The sequence below is a fragment of the Bos grunniens genome, chromosome X (genome assembly GCF_055505025.1).
Source record: "Bos grunniens cultivar Pamir isolate PY7600 chromosome X, Bosgru_T2T1.0, whole genome shotgun sequence".
In the NCBI taxonomy this organism is placed as follows: domain Eukaryota; kingdom Metazoa; phylum Chordata; class Mammalia; order Artiodactyla; family Bovidae; genus Bos; species Bos grunniens.
The window spans coordinates 74,531,009-74,551,778 of record NC_141194.1 but is presented as its reverse complement, the minus strand read 5'-3'; the positions used below and the strand labels follow the sequence as shown (position 1 = coordinate 74,551,778).

General features: G+C 36.4%; 1 protein-coding gene across 42 annotated transcripts in view; it reads left to right on the top strand.

Moving 5' to 3' along the window:
* RPS6KA6 (ribosomal protein S6 kinase A6) overlaps positions 1 to 17,059 on the top strand; it is a 194,351-nt gene extending 177,292 nt beyond the window's left edge. For 22 of the 42 annotated variants that reach the window (XM_086386206.1, XM_086386202.1, XM_086386212.1 and 19 more), the window contains 3 exons: positions 6,071 to 6,115; positions 13,980 to 14,120; positions 15,416 to 17,059. In XM_086386206.1, coding sequence (XP_086242332.1) covers positions 6,071 to 6,115; positions 13,980 to 14,120; positions 15,416 to 15,541 — 312 coding nt within the window. In that variant the 3' untranslated portion in view covers positions 15,542 to 17,059. The remainder of the gene's footprint in view (positions 1 to 6,070; positions 6,116 to 13,979; positions 14,121 to 15,415) is intronic. The other 20 variants (XR_015158377.1, XR_015158376.1, XR_015158375.1 and 17 more) reach the window with 2 other exon arrangements.
* The last annotated feature ends 3,711 nt before the right edge of the window (positions 17,060 to 20,770 follow it).

Here is a 20,770-nt window from a genome sequence, read left to right as displayed (position 1 = left end):
TTCATTTACAATTATTTTCTCCCATTTTGAGGGTTTTCTTTTTCACTTTGTTTAGTTTCTTTTGCTGTGCTGAAGCTTTTAAGGTTAATTCAGTTCCACTTGTTTATTTTTGTTGTCATTTTCATTACTCTAGGAGGTAGATCATAGAAGATCGTGCTATGATGTATGTCACAGCCTATTCTACCTTAAAGAATGTCCTCCTTTAGGAGTGTCTGATAGGCTGGTCTTACATTTAGGTCTTTAATCCATTTTCAGTTTGTCTTTGTGTATCTTCTTAGGAAGGATTCTGATATCATTCTTTTGATATTTTGATATCATTCATATCACATGGTTGTCCAGTTTACCCAGCAACACGTATTGAAGAGATCTTACCTTATCCATTGTATATTCTTGCTCCCTTGTCAAAAATAAGTTGTCTGTAGGTGCATGGGTTTATGTCCTGGTGTTCTGTCTTGTTCCACTGGTCTATATTTCTGTTTTTGTGCCAGTACCATACTGTCTTGATGACTGTAACTTTGTAGTATAGTCTGAAATAAGGAAAGTTGATTCCTCCAGCTCCATTCTTCTTTCTTAAGATTCCTTTGGCTATTCGGGGTCTTTGTGTTTCCATACAAATTGTGAAATATTTTCATCTAGGTCTGTGAAAAATGCTGTTGGTAGTTTGGTAGGGATTGCATTGAATCTGTAGATTGCATGGGGTAGTATTGTCATTTCCACAACATTTATTCTTCCAATCCAGGAACATGGAATATCTCTCCATCTGTTTATGTCATCTTTGATTTCTTTCATCAATGTCTTGTAATAATCTGTGTAGAGCTCTTTTGCCTCATTAGGTAGGTTTATTACTAGGTATTTTATTGTTTTTGTTGCAGTGGTAAATGGAATTGATTCCTTAATTTCCTTTCTCACTTTTTGTGCATAGGTATACAAGTGATTTCTATGTATTGCTTTTGTATCCTGTGGCTTTACTAAATTCACTGATTAGTTCTAGTAATTTTCTGGTAGTATCTTTAGGTTTTTCTATGTATAGTATCATATCATCTGCAAACAGGGAGAGTTCTACATCTTCTTTTCCAATCTGGATTCCTTTTATTTCTTATTATTTTCTGATTGCCTTAGTGAGGACTTCTAAAACTTGGTTATTAATAGTGGAGAGTGGCACCCTTTTCTTTTTCCTGATATTAGAGGAAATGGTTTGAGTTTTCACCATTGGAAATAATGTTTGCTGTGGGTTTATCATATATAACCTTTATTATGTTGAGGTAGGTTCCTTCTGTGCCCATTTTTGAAGAGTTTTTAATCATAAATGAGTGCTGAAATTTCTTGAAAACTTTTTCTGTGTCTTTTGGGATACTACTATGGCCTTTATCTTTCAGTTTGTTAATATGATGTATCACATTGATTGATTTGTATTTGAAGAATCCTTGAATCCCTGGGATAAACCTGATTTAATCATAGTGTAAGATCTTTATAATGTGTTATTGAATTCTGTTTGCTAGAATTTTGTTGAGCTCTTTTGCATCTATGTTAATCAGTGATATTGGCCTGTAATTTTATTTTTATGTGATTTCTCTGTCTGATTTTGGTACCAGGGTGATGGTGGCCTTGGAGAATGAGTTTGGAAGTGTGCCTTCCTCTGGAATTTTTTGGAAGTGTTTCAGAACAGGTGATAGCGCTTCTTTAATGCTTGATAGAAATCACCTGTGAAGCAATCTGGCCCTGGGCTTTTCTTTTGGGGAAGATTTATTTATCACAGTTTCACTTTCAGTGCTTGTGATTGGCTTATTCATAGTTTCTATTTCTTCCCAGTTCAGTCTTAGAAAGTTGAACTTTTCTAAGAATCTTTTCATTTCTTCCAGGTTGTCCATGTTATTAGCATATATTTGCTTGTAATAATTTCTTATGATCATTTATATGACTGCGTTGTCTCATTAACCTCTTTTTTGTCTCTAATTTTGTTGACTTGATTGTTCTCCCTTTTTACTTGATGAGTCTAGCTAATGGTTTGTCATTTTATGCTTTTGATTTTGATTCCTGGGTCCTTACTGCCAAATTCAGACTTAAATTGAAGAAAGTAAGGAAAACCACTAAACCATTCCAGTATGACCTAAATCAAATCCATTACAGTTATACACTGGAAGTGAAATATAGATTCAAGGGATTAGATCTGATAGAGTGCCTGAAGAACTATGGATGGAGGTTCCTGACATTGTAAAAGGAGGCAGATATCAAGACCATCCCCAAGAAAAAGAAATGCAAAAAGGCAAAATAGTTGTCTGAGGAGGCCTTACAAATAGCTGTGAAAATAAGAGAAGCAAAGGAGAGAAAGGAAAGATATACCCACTTGAATGCAGAGTTCCAAAGAATAGCAAGGAGAGATAAGAAAGGTTTCCTCAGTGATCAGTGTAAAGAAATAGAGGAAAACAATAGAATGGGAAAGACTAGAGATCTCTTCAAGAAAATCAGAGATACCAAGGGAACATTTCATGCAAAGATAGGCACAATAAAGGGCAGAAATGGTATCGGCCTAACAGAAGCAGAAGATATTAAGAAGAGGTGGCAAGAATACACAGAAGAACTATACAAAAAAGATGATCATGACCCAGATAATCACGATGGTATGATCACTCACCTAGAGCCAGATCCTGGAAAACGAAGTCAAGTGGGCCTTACGAAGCATCACTACAAACAAAGCTAGTAGAGGTGATGGAATTGCTGTTGAGCTATTTCAAATCCTAAAAGATGATGCTGTTAAAGTGCTAAACTCAGTATGCCAGCAAATTTGGAAAACTCAGCAGTGGCCACAAGACTGGAAAAGGTCCGTTTTCATTCCAGTCCCAAAGAAGGGAAATGCCAAAGAATGCTCAAACTACTGCACAATTGCACTCATCTCACACGCTAGCAAAGTAATGCTCAAAATTCTCCAAGCCAGGCTTCAACAGTACATGAACCATGAAATTCCAGATGTTCAAGCTAGATTTAGAAAAGGCAGAGGAACCAGAGATCAAATTGCCAACATCTGCTGGATCATCGAAAAAGCAAGAGAGTTCCAGAAAAACATCTATTTCTGCTTTATTGACTATGCCAAAGCCTTTGACTGTGTGGATCACCACAAACTGGAAAATTCTTCAAGAGATGGGAATACCAGACCACCTGACTTGCATCTTGAGAAATCTGTATGCAGGTCAGGAAGCAACAGTTAGAACTGGACATGAAACAACAGACTGGTTCCATATTGGGAAAAGAGTATGTCAAGGCTGTGCTTTTTTAACTTATATGCAGAGTACATCATGAAAAACACCAGGCAGCATGAAGCACACCCTGGAATCAAGATTGCCAGGAGAAATATCAGTAACCTCAGATATGCAGATAACACCACCCTTATGGCAGAAAGCGAAGAACTAAAGAGTCTCTTGATGAAAGTGAAAGAAGAGAGTGAAGAAGTTATCTTTTTTAAGCCAACATTCAGAAAACTAAGATGATGGCATTTCATCCCATCACTTCATGGCAAATAGATGGGGAAACAATGGAAACAGTGACAGACTTTATTTTTGGGTGGCCAAAATCACTGCAGATGGTGACTACAGCCATGAAAGTAAAAGACACTTGCTCCTTGGAAAAAAAAATTATGACCAACCTAAAGAGCATAGCAGAGACATTACTTTGCCAACAAAGGTCTGTGTAGTCAAAGCTATGGTTTGGTCTGTGTAGTCAAAGCTATGGTTTTTCCAGTAGTCATGTATGGATGTGAGAGTTGGATTATAAAGAAAGCTGGGCACTGAAGAATTGATGCTTTTGAACTGTGGTGTTGGAGAAGACTCTTTAGAATTCATTGGACTGCAAGGAGATCCAACCAGTCCATCCTAAAGGAAATCAGTCATGAATATTCATTGGAAGGACTGATGCTGAAGCTGAAACTCCAATACTTTGGCCACCTGATGTGAAGAACTGACTCATTTGAAAAGACCCTGATGCTGGGAAAGATTGAAGGCAAGAGGAGAAGGGGACGACAGAGAATGAGATGGTTTTATGGCATCACCAACTCAATGGACATGAGTTTGAGTAAACTCCAGGAGTCGGTGATGGACAGGGAGGCCTGGGTGCTGCACTCCAAGGGGTCACAAAGAGTCGGACATGATGGAGCAGCTAAACTGAACTGAACTGATAGATTTTGAATCCTCATGTTTTCATTGTAATTTGTTTCTAAGAAGTTTGTGATTTCCCTTTTAAATTTCTTCAGTAGCCTGTTCACTGTTATAAATTAAAAAAAAAAAAAAAAGTATTGCTTAACCTCGTGTGTCCTTTTTTTTTTCAGTGTTTTTTTTTTCCTGTAATATTTTGTGTCATAGCATTGTGTTCTGAAAAGATGCTTCATATAATTTCAATTTTCTTAAATCTGCTGATGCTTGACTTGTGATACAAAATGTGATCTATCCTGGAGAATGTTCCAGGTATACTTGAAAAAAGAGTATATTCTTTTCATTTGAATGTAATGTCCTAAAGAAATTAGTAAGTCTATCTGGTCTAATGTGTCATTTAAAGCTTGTGTTCCTTTGTTACTTTTCTGTTTTGGTGATCTGTCAAATGGTTTAAGTGGGTTGTTAAAGTCCCACTATAATACTAGGCTATTATTGTGGTACTGTCAATCTCCCCTTTTATGTCTTTTAGTGTTTTCCTTATGTGTTGATGAGTGTATGCTCCTGTGTTGGGTGCATAAATATTTGCACTTGTTACATCTTCTTGGATTGATATCTTGATCATTATTAAGTGTCCTTCCTTATCTCTTATATTCTTTATTTTAAAGTCTATTGTGTCTGATATAAGAATTTCCACTTCAATTTTCTTTTCATTTCCATTTGCATGGACTATCTGTTTCCATCCTCTCACTTTCAGTCTGTATGTGTCTCTAGGTCTGAAATGGGTCTCTTGTAGACAGCATATATATGGGTCTTTTTTATATCCATTCAGCCAGTCTGTGTCTTTTGGTTTGAGTATTTAATCCATTTACGTTTAAAGTAATTACTGATATGTATGTTTCTCTTGGCTATTTCTTAATTGATTTTGGTTTGTTTTTGCATATATTTTCCTTCTCTTGTGTTTCCTGCCTATAGAAGTCCCTTTCACATTTGTTGTAAAGCTGATTGGTGGTGCTAATTTCTCTTAACCCTTACTTGTCTGTAAAACTGTTGGTGTTTCCATGAATTTTTAATTAGATCTTTGCTGGATAATCTTGCTTGTTGATTCTTCCGTTTCAGTACTTTAAGCCCCATGAGGGGCTTCCCTCGTGGCTCAGCTTGTAAAGAATCCGCCTACAATGCAGGAGACCTGGTTTAGATCCATGGGTTGGGAAGATCCTCTGGAGAAGGGAAAGGCTATCCACTCCAGTATTCTAGCCTGGAGAATACCATGAACTGTATAGTCCATGGGGTCACAAAGACTCGGACAGGACTGAGTGACTTTCACTTTAAGTATATCCTGCCATTTCCTTCTGGCCTCGAGAGTTTCTGCTGAAAGATCAGCTGTTAATCGTTTGGGGTTTCCCTTGCATGTTGCTTGTTGCATTCCCCTTCCTGCCTTTAGTATTATTTCTTTGTTAGTTTGATTAGTATGTGTCTCAACATGTTTTTCCTTGTATTTATCCTGTATGGGACTCTGTATTTCTTGGATTTGATTGACCATTTCTTCCTTTCTTATGTTAGGGAAGTTTTTGACTATAATCTCCAGAAATTTTTTCTGACCCTTTCTTTTTCCCTTCTTCTTCTGAGACCTCTATAATTCGAATGTTGGTCCATTTAATATTGTCACAGAAGTCTCTGAAACTATCCTCAATTCTTTTGGTTCTTTCGTTCTTTTACCTTTATTCTTCTGTTCAGCATAGTTACTTCCACAATTCTGTCTTCCAGCTCACTTATCCATTCTTCTGTCTCAGTTATTCTGCTGTTGATCCTTCTAGAGTAGTTTTGATTTCAGTAATTTTATTGTCCCTCTCTGTTTGTTTATTCTTTATTTCTTCTAGGTCCTTGTTAAAGTGTGTTAATTGTTTTTTGCATTTTCTCCATTCTGTTTTCAGGGTTCTGGAACATCTTTACTATCATCACTCTGGATTGTTTTTCAGGTAGTTTACCTGTTTCCTCTGTTTATTTGGTCTTGTGAGTTTTTCCCTTATTCCTTCAGTTTTCTCTGTCTTTTCATTTTTATTTCTAACTTCTTCTGAGTTCTCCTTTTCCCAAATTTTAGGGTCATATTCCTTCTTCTTTTGGGTCTCTGCTTTCAGTGGGTGACATTGGTCCAGTAGTTTGGGTAGGTTTTGTGTTGGGAGGGACTTGTGCCTGCATTCTGGTGGGCGGAGATGTGCTTTTTTTTTTTTTTTTCCCTCTCATGAGCAAGGCTGTGTGAGGGGCTATGTTTTGGGGGTTTTGTGGGAAGCCTGTCTGCTGATGATTGAGTTTGTATTTTTGTCTTCCTTGTTTGCATGAGGCATCCTGCTCTGCGTACTTCCCGCATTTGGGTGATGCCGAGTCTTATCAGGTGGAGGCCTTCATAGGAGTTCTCACTTATTAATACTCCCTGGCATCAGGAGTTCTCTGGTAGTCTAGTGTAGTGGACAGCACTCCCTCTCCAAAGGCTCAGGCTTGATCTCTGGCTAGGGAACCAAAATTTCATAATCTGTTTGTTATGGCATTAAAGGGGATTAAAACAAACACACAAAAACAAGAAACAGAAGACAAACCCCAGACAAATGGTAAATACAAAATCAGACAAATAATAACAAAAACAAAGGAAAACATACACATGTACACACACACACACCAAACCAAAACAGTCCAAAGAAAAAGTACAAGAGAGTGACCTGCCGAGCAAAGGAAACCAAAAATGTTATTGATCAATTAAAAATAAAACTAAAATGCAAACCAGAAAACAAAACCAAAGCAGAGTGCCAACTAGGGAATAAAGCGAACAAAACAAACTAACAAATGTGGTGAAATAAAGAATTAAAAGGAAGAAAAGAAAACAGTAGAAAAGCTGTGTTAAATAGAAGTGTATAAAAAGATTTATATATATATATAAGAATAACTACATCAACAATAAGAAAAGCAAACAAAAACAGCAAGAACAAAAAATTTTAAAAGAATAAAAAAGTCCACAGAAGTGCAAAAAGCCACATAGCAGTAGAAGTATATAAAGGAAACCAGAAGGGAAAGAGACACATGTACCCCAATGTTCATTGCAGCACTGTTTATAATAGCCAGGACATGGAAGCAACTTAGATGCCCATCAGCAGATGAATGGATAAGAAAGCTGTGGTACATATACACAATGGAGTATTACTCAGCCATTAAAAAGAATACATTTGAATCAGTTCTAATGAGATGGATGAAACTGGAACCTATTATACAGAGTGAAGTAAGCCAGAAAGAAAAACACCAATACAGTATACTAACACATATATATGGAATTTAGAAAGATGGTAACAATAACCCTGTGTACGAGACTGCAAAAGAGACACTGATGTATAGATCAGTCTTATGGACTCTGTGGGAGAGGGAGAGGGTGGGGAGATTTGGGAGAATAGCATTGAAACATGTATAATATCATGTATGAAACGAGTCGCCAGTCCAGGTTCGATGCACGGTACTGGGTGCTTGGGGCTGGTGCACTGGGATGACCCAGAGGAGGGTAGGGGAGGGAGGAGGGAGGAGGGTTCAGGATGGGGAACACGGGTATACCTGTGGCAGATTCATTTTGATATTTGGCAAAACTAATACAATATTGTAAAGTTTAAAAATAAAATTAAAAAAAAAGATTACTGCACGTAGAGAATATGTGAGGTTACAATCAAATAAACAAGTTACATGGGAAAAAAAAAAATGTGTGATTGAAAAAAGTTTTCAAAAGCTTGAATAGAATTAATAGTAAAAATAAAATCAACAGCCACAGCAAAAGATAAGAAAAAAGAAAAAATCCAGAACCAACTATAGAACAAATCAAAATATAAGAAGAAGAATAAATATTTTTCACAGCTGACTGTCCTTTCCCTCACTGTGAGTCGAAGTTCACCTCCTCATCCCTAGAGTATCCTCTGATAATGAGCTGCTCTCTGGGCCTGCTGTGGGGACAGCTCAGACTCTAATCTGGACCTACCACTGTATGTTATTGCCTCCAGTGTCCACAGCTGCCAGAGCTAGTGGTTTTCTTCTGTGGGAACTCACATTGCCCTAGTTGATTGTGTGAATTTCATCTGTAGTTTGTACAGCTGGTGGGAAGGTTTTTGATCCTCTTCCTTAGCCACACTGCCCCCAGGGTTCAATGTGGTTTTATCCCCACCTCTGCATGTGAGTCATCCACAGGAGCTTGTTCCTGAGGCTGCCCTGGAGGACTTACTTGCCTAGTGAGGACCAGATGTGGAGGTGGTGCTGCACTTGGATCACAGGGACCCTGTTAGCGCCAAGTATGCAGGAACACTGGCAGCCTGAGGTTCTGCAGCTGTGGCAATATTAGAGTCTTTTTCTAGCCTCTGGCAGCTGACATTCCAAGGGCCTCCCTGGTTGGTCCTTCTCTGTTGCTTGGTGCAGCAGACTCTCAAGGATCTCCTGGGTTGGGATCTTTATTGCTCAGTTTGTCAAGTACTTAAAGGGCCACCCTCTCTGGGGTCTTTGTTGGTCAGCTGCCAGAACTGGCATATGAGGGAAGAGAGGCTACATTGATGGCTCCACTGTCTGCACATTACTCAGCAGTATCACTTTGCCTCCATGGCTGCCCAGCTTTCCTCCAAAGGCATTCCCCACTATGATCCCCTCCTTTACTTCCCCTCAGGCCTTCTCACCACAATCAACAGCAGTCTTTGCCCTGGGATTGGTTTTCAGTCCATATGCCCCAGTTCCCCGCTACCATGTGTTCCAGGGGAGTTGGGTCCCTGTCCAGGGAATCTAGTGTTGCAACAAGGATTGTCTCTGTGGTTCTCACTCCATTCAGACTGTGGTAGATCAGCTGTTGCACTCTCCCACAGCCTCAAATGCTTTTCCTCTGTCCCAAACAATTGCCCTGATGTGGGGATCTGACCCCTGCTTCAGTTCCTTCACCCCCTGGATACGGGTCCAGTCCTGCTCACTCTCCTCTTTTTCCCTTCCTTCCTTCATCCTGCCGAGATTTGTGTGGACCTGTGTATTCCTTTCTAGTGGTGAGGGACTCCTGCCTGCTCTCACCTGGTGTTCTGTGAGATCTTCTGCATCTGAAGGTGTGTTCCTGATGCATCTGTGGAGAGAGATGTACTCCACATCCGCCTGCTCCTCTGCCATCTTTCTGGAATTTCCAGCTTTCTTTTGTTCCCAATTGGATAAAATAACTTTTTTTAATCCCTTCACATTAAGTTTTTGTCAGTGTTTACATCTGAAGTGAGTCTTTTAGAGATGGATCTTGTTTTTTAGTCATTCAGCCCCTTGCTATGTCTTTTGATTGCAACACTTACATTTTAAATAATTATCAGTAGGTATGTACTCACTGTTCTCTTGTCAATTTTTTTCTGGTTGTTTTTGTCCTTTTATCTTCATCTTTTGCTCTCTTCCCTTGTGATTTGATGACTATAATTAGTGTTATATTTGGATTCCTTTCTATTTCTATCTCTGTCTCTCACTGTGTATGTGTTTGTGTCATTTATTACACGTTTTTGCTTTCTTACCATGATATTTATATTTTACAATATATATGATTGTTTTCAGTTGATGATCTCTTAAGTTTGAACTCATCTAAAAACCCTTCATTTTTACTCCTCTTACATTTAATGTTTTTAAACATCATATTTTGCATGCGTTTTTTATTTCTTAATTAGTTTATGTGCGTATTTTACCACTTTTATCTTTTAACCTTCCTTGTAGTTTTATAAGTGATTGATCTTTACGTTTTCCTTTACTGGTGAGATTGTACCTTCTGTGATTATTATATTTCTAGTTTGGGTCTTATCTTTTCTACTTAGAGAAATCCCTTTAGCATTTCTTGGAGAGCTGTTGGTCTAGTGGTACTGAATTCTTTTAGTGCTTGCTTCTATGTAAAACATTCTCTCCAGTTCAGATCTGAAGATAGCCTTGCTAGGTATAGTAGTCTTGGTTGTGTGTTTTGTCCTTTCATCACTTTAAATATATTGTGGCACTCCTGGTTTGCAGGGTCTGCTGAAAAGTCAACTGAAAGTCTTACACGAATTCGCTTGTGTATATCTAGTTGCTTTTCTCTTGCCACTTTTAAGAGTCTCCATCTGTAATTTTGCCATTTTGGGTATTGTGAGGCTTGGTGAAAGTCTCTCCTGGTTCAGCTTGTTTTGGACTCTGTTGCTTCCTGGTGCTGGGTGTCCATTTCCATTTTCAGGGAGGGGACATTCTCAGCTATTATTTTTTCAAATAAATTATCTGTGCCTTTCTCTCTTCTCATTCTGGGACCCATATGATGCATATATTATTACTCTTGGTATTGTTCCAAAAAGTTATCCTCATTTCTTAAATTCCTTTTTTTCTGGTCAGCTTAGGTGGTTTCTATTATTCTATCTTTCAGTTCACTTATCTGTTTCTCTGTATCATGTGATGTACTCTTGGTTCCTTCTAGTTTTATGTTTTCCAGTTATTGTATTCTTCAGTTCCATTTGGTTCTTCTTTATATTTTGTAACTCTTTGTTAGACTTCTTGCCCTGTTCATCCATTATTCTCTCCCATGTTCATTGAGCATTTTTATGATCACTACCTTGAAAGCTTTATTGGATAGATTTCTCTCCTCTACTCTACTCCGTTTAGTTCTTGAGTTTTATCTTGTTCTTTGGTTTGGAGCATATTCCTTTGTCTCCTCATTTTGCCCAGTTCTCTGTATCTATTTATATTTGTTAAGTAGGTCGGTTATGTTTGCTCATCTTCACAAAGTGGAATTACATAGCAGATAGCCTATGGTGCCAATCAGCATACTCCACTCCATTCACCAGAGCTATATATCCTACACATGACCCATATGTGTGCTTTGTGGGTCCTTCTCTTATTATAAAACCACCTACTCTGGGCATACTGGTAGCCAGGCTGGCTTCCAGCCCACTTGGCTGCTAGGCCATGTCATGTGGTTGTTGATGGCTCACTGTTGTCTTGGCATGACTGGCTGTTCAGCCCCAATGGTCCTGGAGCTGGTACTGGCTTGCTAGTGGGTGGGACCAGGGGCCAGAGTGGCTGTCTACAGGACCTGGGGAAACCTAGGACTGGCACCCCACCACTGGTGGGCAGGGTCATATCTCAGGGCAGCTTGATGCATATGGCAGCCTATTGGGCTTTTATTTTTATCTTTGTTTCATTATATGTAACAAGCCTTCTTTTCTCAGTTTTTAAAGTTTTCTCTGTCTTGGGTTTTGAGCAATTTGGTTTGATGTTCCTTGATGTAATTTTCCTTATTTCTTGTACTTGAGGTTCATTTAGCTTCTTAGATCTGTGGTTTCATAGTTTCCATAAAATTTGGTAATTTTAGTAGCATTATTTCTTCAAACATTCTTTTCTTCCCTCTTACTTTCTGAGACTCCAATTGCGTTTGTGTACTTTTTCAGTTGAAAATTCAGTTTGTGTACTTTTTCAGTGAAAATTCAGTTTGTGTACTTTTTCAGTGAAAATTTTTCACTGATGCTCTGCTCTTTTGCTTTTTTGTTTTATACTTTTTTTTTTATAGTGTCTATTGCTGTGTCTTTACCAATCTTTTTACCTGCCATATTAAATTTGCCATTAATCTTATTTGGTCCATTTTTTTTTTTTGTCTCACATTTTAGTTTTCATTTGTTTTATATGTTTTTATATCTTCTATGTCTCTCAACTTTTGAACATATATGTCAGCTGTGGGTCAATTTTGACTGATTTTTTTTCTTTTCATTACACGTTCTATTTTCCTTCTCTTATATGCCTTATAATTTTGGATAAGAAGCACAACATAGTGAACTTTAACTTGGTGAGTGCTAAATGCTTTTGAATTACTAATCTTTAACTGTTCTCTGGACTGCAGTTAAATTAGGGGAAACAATGTGTTATTTCTGGGTTTTCCTTTTAAGATATTTTAGGCAGGACTAGAGAAGGCAATGGCACCCCACTCCAGTACTCTTGCTTGGAAAATCCCATGGGCAGAGGAGCCTGGTAGGCTGCAGTCCATGGGGTTGCTGAACGTTGGACACGACTGAGCGACTTCACTTTCTCTTTTCACTTTCATGCATTGGAGAAGGAAATGGCAACCCACTCCAGTGTTCTTGCCTGGAGAACCCCAGGGACGGGGGAGCCTGGTTGGCTGCCGTCTATGGGATTGCACAGAGTCGGACACGACTGAAGTGACTCAGCAGCAGCAGAGCAGTGTTTAATCTAGGAATAGTCACTACGACTCAAGCAGGTTTCTTTCAGTTTCTCTAACAAATACTTCATGAATTTGAGGTTTTCCTGTCTGACTGGTGGGAATAGGTACCCTCACCCTGCATGGACTCCCATTTCCCTCTAATCCTTGCATATGCTTCTTCCCATGACTTCTGTTTTCTTTTGTTGTTGTTGTTGTTTTTAACCACATATGGTTTGCAGTGAAAACAGCTGAAAGAGACCCCCACAAGGGTTTTCTCTCTGCCCCTGATTCTTACTTCTGTCTCTTTAACACAGGGAATCTGCCACACTTTACCTGAGTTTTCCTTACCTACCTGACATCCTGAAAACTCTTTTCATGGTTCTAAGCTAGAGCAATCATAGGGCTTACTTGATTTGTTTCCCATCTTTTAGGGATTACTTTTCTTCATTGCCTAATATCTGATCTCTTGAAAACTGTTGTTTCTTAACATTTTATGGGTATTTTTTTTTGGAGGAGCTGAGTTTCAGGTGGAGGTGGGGGGGTGAATTCAGTTCCTAGTTTTACATCTTGGCCAGAATCAGAAGTCCTTAGAACTTTAATCATTTTTATGATTTTCATTTGTCTGTTTTATTTATATAATTCACTGTTGTATTCTTTTTAATATTATTTTTAAATTTATTTCTGTTCATACATTCTTTTTCCAATAATTTTTGATTGGTTGTTCTACTCCTCTACATAATTTCAATCAGTTACACTATCCTTCATATTCTGGTATTACTACATAGTTTTTAGTTTCTCACTGCTTCTGCTATTGATAGTAGTTTAACAAATGCTTTTGTTTCTATTTTAGAAGATGCTTGTTAAGGAGAGTTTAATTCTCCTTTCTATAAGAGATGCTTGATAGAGATTGTTTAATTTTAAATGTTATATCTTTTAATAGAGTTAAAATTTTATTTTACTATGAGATTTTACTACAGAAGTTTATATTACAGCATAGAGAAAATAAGCATATTCACATTTACTTTAATGAAAAACATGATATTCTGACCACTGCTATGCTAACAGTCAGCTGCTAACCTTGTGTTTATATTTTGCTTTCTTTAGTATTTTATACAGGAAACCATCAGTTACTGAGTATATTATCAACATGAGACACTCCCTTCTATGAATATGTGTCTGTATACAGATAACCTTATACTTTCGGGCCCAAACTGCCAGCAAAGATCAATAGTTCCTTTATCTGCTTGACTGTCAAGCGAAGTCCAGTGTAGCTCCTGCTGCTTTACCTTTTCCTTCTCCCTTACTGACGACATTCCATTTTCACTAAATTGATGTTTCTTGATTTTAGAATTATAAATTAGTATATGCTTTGTTTTTAAAAGTATGTTTCAAAATTCTCTTTTAACAGTTAACTATGCAGTAAATGGGATTTTTTCCCCCTAATGACAGGTCAAATTAAACAGATTCCAAAACTATCAATACTTTCATGTTTTAAGGAAATGGGAAATTATGTATTTTACTTAAACCTTTAATGATATGTAGTATGTAGTTTCTTATATATATGTATGTGTGTGTATATATATATATATATATGTGTGTGTGTGTGTGTGTGTATATATATATATATATATATATGTTTTTTCATTTTAATTTAGGATTTGCTTTCCCATATGCTGCATATGGACCCACAGCAGCGGTACACTACAGAGCAAGTATTAAAACACTCATGGATAACCCACAGAGATCAGTTGCCAGATGATCAGCCAAGTAGAAATGGTTCATCACATGTTGTTAAGGTAAAACCAACATACTTTTAAGCATCTTCTAAATGCCATGCCATTGCATGCCATTCAATGATGACACATATAATTACTTTATAGTGTCTTTATTTTTTTAAGTATATTTATAGATTCTTTTGTTTTGGCTTACTTTTTTAAATAACAGCCTTTTTTATGTACAGCCTTACTGATGATACATAAATTTTCTTGATTACATTTGGTTTGCTTTAAGAGACACTGGGGCTTGGTGCAGACTAAATTCAAGTTTCATATGGGAAAAAAAAAAAAAGATGCCTATTGGTTCCTGAATTAATAGCCATTAGTGCAAGTTTCCATACTTACAGACATTGAACCTAGATTTTGAAGTTTAGTGGTTTATCCATTTATCTGTTGATGGACACTAAGATGTGTTTTCATATCTTGGCTGTTTTGAATATTGTTAGAATGATCATGGGAGTGCAAATTTATGTGAGAATAAATTGTGTGGGGGGTGTGTATGTGTGGAATATATTATATATAATGGAATTGTATGTATGGAATATGGTATACATAATGGAATATTGTTCAACTTTTTAAAAGGAGACCTTTGTCATTTGCCACAACAGACATGAATCCAAAGACATTATGCTAAGTGAAATAATGTAGACACAGAAAGAAAAAAACTACATCATTTGTCTTATATGTAGAATCTAAAAAAAACAAATATATGAAAGCAGAGAGTAGAACAGTGGTTACCAGTAGACAGGGAGAAGGTCGAAATGGGGAGATATTGGTCAAGGTATACAAAGTTACAGTTATGTAGAATGAGTAAGCCTAGAGGTCTAATGTGAAGTCTGATGTTAAGTACAGGTAATAAATAATACTATAGTGAATGCTGGAAATTTGCTAAGAGTAGTTTTTCAGGTACTCTTATCACACACAAAAATGATAACTATGTCAAGAGAACATATGTTAATTAGCTTGACTGTAGTAATCATTTTACTGTGTATATCAAGATAACATGTTTTATGCCTTAAATATATACAATTCCTATGAAAAATAAATTTTAAAAGATATTTAAAAACAAATTTTATGAGTTTTGAAAGACTGAAAAAATAATACATTTTAGTTTTAAAAACTTGTAAGAAGCATATTTATTGAAATAAAAAATATATAAGTAGTCAGATGTTAATCAAAGGGCCATCAACATAAATATTATGGATTCTCAATTACTTTCCTAGGGGAAAGTAGTTAAATTTTTCATGATACAATGTGGAAGTTTTCTTACCTTCAGAGATTGTTATTCAATTTGTAATATTTCTCATTATTATTAGGGAGCAGTGGTCGCCACATATTCTGCCCTGACTCACAAGACTTTTCAACCAGTCCTAGAGCCTGTTGCTGCTTCAAGCTTAGCTCAGCGACGAAGCATGAAAAAGCGAACATCAACTGGCCTTTGAAAGTTTTAGGGTTCCTCAGCCAAACTGGATGAAGAAAAGATTAAATGTGTAGCTTTTTGTGTAATCATATATCAAAGGCATTGTTTTCTACTACATTACTTGAATATTCTGATTAAGCTTCCTTTTTTTTAAGGGGGAGTAAGATAAAAAAAACATATATAGGTCCACAATTTTCATACTATGTTGCTTTTCAGTGTTGTCCAAGTATTTATTTAAGTATATAATTTGTGTCTACAAAGTCCTACCAACTTCTCTACATACTAACTTCTACAGTTTCTTTCAGATTTCTGGTTATGTAAAATAATGGCTTGGGGAATCATTACCAACAGTCAAGTTGCAAGTATAATAGTATAATGCCAAGCAATGTCAGTATTTTTTAACATTAGATCCTGAAAGGTTAGATGTCTTATTTTATATTTTTTTTTTAAGGAAAGCGAAAAAGAAATGTATCGTAGAAACTTGTAATTATGTGTAAACTCCATTCATTTAACTCTCTGTAGTTACTAAAATGTAAACATAGTAGTTTGGGGCCAGAACAAAAATCATTTGTGCTCATATGTGAATTCCTAATATGGTTGATGCCAAAGTTTTTACAGAAGAATTAAATCATAGATAATGTGTGCCAACAGACCTGTATATTGTCCGTAAATGGCCTCATCTAGAAATAAAGGCTTCTGTAAAATTTACATCGAATGGAATTATAGTACAAGTGAAGAAATTTTAGCCAAAGGTCTTGTATTGGTATTATAATCTACTAAATAGGTCATAGTTAAGCCTTTGAAAGTAAAGTATATGGTGTTGGCACTACCTTGATGTTAAGTAAACTGACTTTGAGGTTAACCAATTGGATCTAATTATCATCTGTCCTTTTATAATGAACTACACTCTTGTTTTTTTGATTTCCCTGTGCTTTGAATTACAGTGTAGCATATTTATCTTTAATCCTATGGTTATATAGTTGAAATATTACTGTAATGAACTTGTGAGCTTAGCACACATGATATAGTTATAATGCATTTCAGTAAACTTTAAATAATACTACATAATAGTTATACTTCAAGAAGATAAACTGTCTTTTTAAATAGGAAGTAATATTAATGATATGCATAAAATTTGAACACATTTTAAAATAATATTTATAATAACAAGGTCTGGCCAAATTGGTCCTATTATTAAATTTTATGATTCAGAACCACTGTGTAGTATATATTGTTTTCTCTAAATGATTGAATTTGAAAGAATCTTTTTTGTGCTGTTGAAGAAAATACCATTACTACTACTTTAAATAGCATTATTACTACTGCTGCTGCTACAACTACTGACAGAAAGAACTCATGAATGTAAACTTGAGGATATTACACTTTTCTTTAGTGAATATAAGTGATCTACTTATGTGTACTTGTTTTACTGTATTTTATTTTGCTTAGTTCAGAGAGGGGTGATTACTGAGCTCTGAAATGTACAGTTTAGGCTAGAAGACTTGTACCTTCAGTATTTAATAAAAGAAACTATACATAATTCTCTTTATAATGTAAGTGATCTATATTCCACACACAAAGGTCTGTTTCGTTTGTGTGATATATAAAAGTATGTGTCCGTATTTTAAGATGTCTTTTGCAATAGTTGAAAGACATTAAAGAATGTCTTAATATTACATGGAAGGTATTATTTAGAAAGACACTGGGATCATATCTTGTGGATTTTTTTGTCCCAGTTCAGCTTTTTCTTTCCTCATTTTGCTTTATTACTAGAAGTACTTGTGTCATTATATTGGCTTATTTTCCTCTTGTTTGTGCTGTAATGCCTTCTTATCAAAATTGATATGACACACTTAGAGATGTGATTTTGGTGTGTAACTTTTCAGAACAGAGATACCATTTCTATATATGCTTTTGTAGTAGTAGAATTAGAGTAAGTAAAGTTGGAAAATGAAAAATGATCACAAAATAACTTTGTCTTTACATAAGCAATAGTTTTTAAGTAGATGATCATAATTTTTCAATGAGTTTTCTCAATAAGGTTGTGTCACACACTCCTTTCGTGAAAGGAACATGGTCAGAAATAAGCAACAAACAGCACAATTCCTCATCACTCAGTGAAAGTTGAAAAGGTATAAAAGATATAGATACTAGTGGATTTTCCCAATTATTGTGAGTTTTCTTCTGGAAAATTCAAAGAGAGTGGCTTAACAACAGTAGTAGTGGGCAACCTTATTATAAGGGAAAGCTTCACATTACACCTTCATTCTGCAAAAGTAACCCAGGTAGGGATGCATAATCATGTCATTTTTGGCTAGAACTCTAGAACAACAAAAGCAGATGTGAATGGGACATTTTTTGATGGGGTTTCTATAAATTCTTAACCAATAAAAGTAAATCCTGTCTTTGAGACTTAATATTTTGATTTCTAATGGATTTATGAACAATTATTTTATATTGCTTTTCTTTCTAGTTGATGGTTCTTGATAGTATTTAATAATAAAGTTGGGGGTTTTATTGTCAAAAAGAGAGGCTATTGTAATGATATTTTTTTCTCAAAGAAAAAACAGCAGATTTGCCCAGGTAGACTGAACAATCTATTGTCCTAAAGCACATATTATTATGAATAAACTCAGGAAACCATTTGTATGAAAGTTAATATGTGTTGCTGGTATTAGTGATTTTGTGGGGAAAAAAATGATTTTAGTTATTTTATGAAAATCAAACTTTAGCCTATTTTCTTAAATCCATGAATACCTAAACATTTGTTGTCATTTGTTGCCATTGATAATTAAACATAGTAAAGCATTTTGATTGGAGAAGGCAATGGCATCCCACTCCAGCACTCTTGCCTGGAAAATCCCATGGATGGAGGAGCCTGGTGGGCTGCAGTCCATGGGGTCACTAAGAGTCGGACACGACTGAGCGACTTCACTTTCACTTTTTCACTTTCATGCATTGGAGAAGGAAATGGCAACCCACTCCAGTGTTCTTGCCTGGAGAATCACAGGGGCAGGAGAGCCTGGTGGGCTGACGTCTATGAGGTCACACAGAGTCGAACACGACTGAAGTGACTTAGCAGCAGCAGCAAAGCATTTTGATAGCATCTCTGGTTAGCCCAAAGGGATTTTATTTGTATAGGCAACTGGAAACTTTAAGAACAGATGCTTGGTTTTTATGATGTCTCCTCTTTGCAACATCATGTTAAAATAGTACTTCCTGCAGAAACATATTTCTTCTGATTGAATTGTGTTTTCTTAACATAAGAGACCCTTTGTATATGAAGGAGAAGAACCACTTACCTTGGCTTTAAGATCAGCTAGACTTTAAACTAGGCAAAATATCTTTGGCATTCTCTGCATTCTCTTTCTCCTGGCTTTTCAGCTTCCACATGCAATCTTACTTGAGTACCTCACAGAGAACTCCATGATTAAAGCTTACTGCAGGAGGATTCTGTGTTCTAAAAGGACCTCTCACCCTTTCCCTTCCCTGAATCAGAATTTGCATTCTCACAGAGTAGCTATTTTCAGCTAAAAAAGTGAGAGGAAAGATACCTTATTAATTCATTTTTCTGGTGGCTAATAAATTATTGGCATTTTCAAGGAAGATGTCTATTAATCAAATCAGTTTCTTCTTGCTGGATGTTAAGGCAGTCTAAAAAGATGAGAATAATTTTAAAATCAGTTACTATCAGGGAAGATATTTTACAGCAAGGAACTTGCACAGTGTACCCCTAGTATCAGATTATCCTAAAACAGTGGTGTTTTTTGTGTGTATATGTGTTTTCTTTTTTTTGCACAGCTCCTTCCTTACTACTTCTCAGTCTACATTTTCTCTTCAAAACTTCCCAGCTTTTTCCTCAGAGTGAACTTCACAATGAACTTCTATGACAGAATGGTGTGGAGGAGACAGTTATCGTTCAGCTTATATTTATCCATGTTCTTGTTACTCATATTACATAGTCCATATAACATATAAGTAGTCTCCCTGCAGACCCCAGTCCCTATTCCTATTTTATTCATAACGAAGCAAGAGCACAGAAAGATTAAATGCAAACTATCAGGGCCAAGTCTCCAGATCCTTTGTATAGATTTCAGGTCATGGAGAACCTATTTATCATAATGTTATTCCTCAAGAAGAATGAAAACTCTATCAAGTATAGATAGGTTAACCACAATTAGAATACTTAGAACAAGTTTTTTACATTTCAAAGCTTATTCAAGTATTTTTGGTATGTATCACAAAATGACTAATTACTGAAATTAACAAAACAGTTCAGTGTGGTGCTATCTCCCTTCCTATGCAAGAGTGTAGTGTCACTGACAGTGATTATTTTCAAATACATTATACTCATGGGTGCATTGTTCCAGGTTTTAGTTGTAAAATATAGTGAAGTCCATCATATAATCTTAATCAAATGATGAAGCTTGATCTAAAATTCAGTTTGATTCCAAATAGCTGAAGGTGTAGTAAGTCCAAAATTACAGTCATCAGTTTCTTGAAGTATGAAGTAAAAGACAAAGGGCAATAATTTTTGCAATACAGAAATTCAAGATTGTTTAATTATATAATATTTCATCAGTTCAGCTCAGTCACTCAGTCGCATCTGACCCTTTGTGACCCCATGGACTGCAACACGCTAGGTTTCCCTGTCCATCTTCAGCCCCTGGAGCTTGCTCAAAGTCTTGTCCATTGAGTCAGTGATGTCATCCAACTATCTCAATCTCTGTCATCCCCTTCTCCTCCTGCCTTCAATCTTTCCAAGCATCAAGGTCTTTTCCTTGCATCAGAGTCTGTTAGGTTCATTAGGCTTGCATTTATGTGGCCAAAGTACTCGAGCTTCAGCTTCAGCATTAGTCCTTCCAGTGAATATTCAGGATTGATTTCCTTGAGGATCGACTGGTTGAATCTCCTTGCAGTCCAAGGGACTCTCAAGAGTCTTCTCAAAAGTTCTTCTCACAGTTCAAAAGCATCAATTCTTTGGTGCTCAGGTTTCTTTATGGTACAACTCTCATATCCAGATATGACTACTGGAAAACAATAGCTTTGACTATATGGACCTTTATTGGCAAAAGCTTCTTGATGAAGGTGAAAGTGGAGAGTGAAAAAGTTGGCTTAAAGCTCAACATTCAGAAAACAAAGATCATGGCATCCAGTCCCACCACTTCATGGGAAATAGATGGGGAAACAGTGGAAACAGTATCAGACTTTATTTTTCTGGGCTCCAAAACCACTGCAGATGGTGACTGCA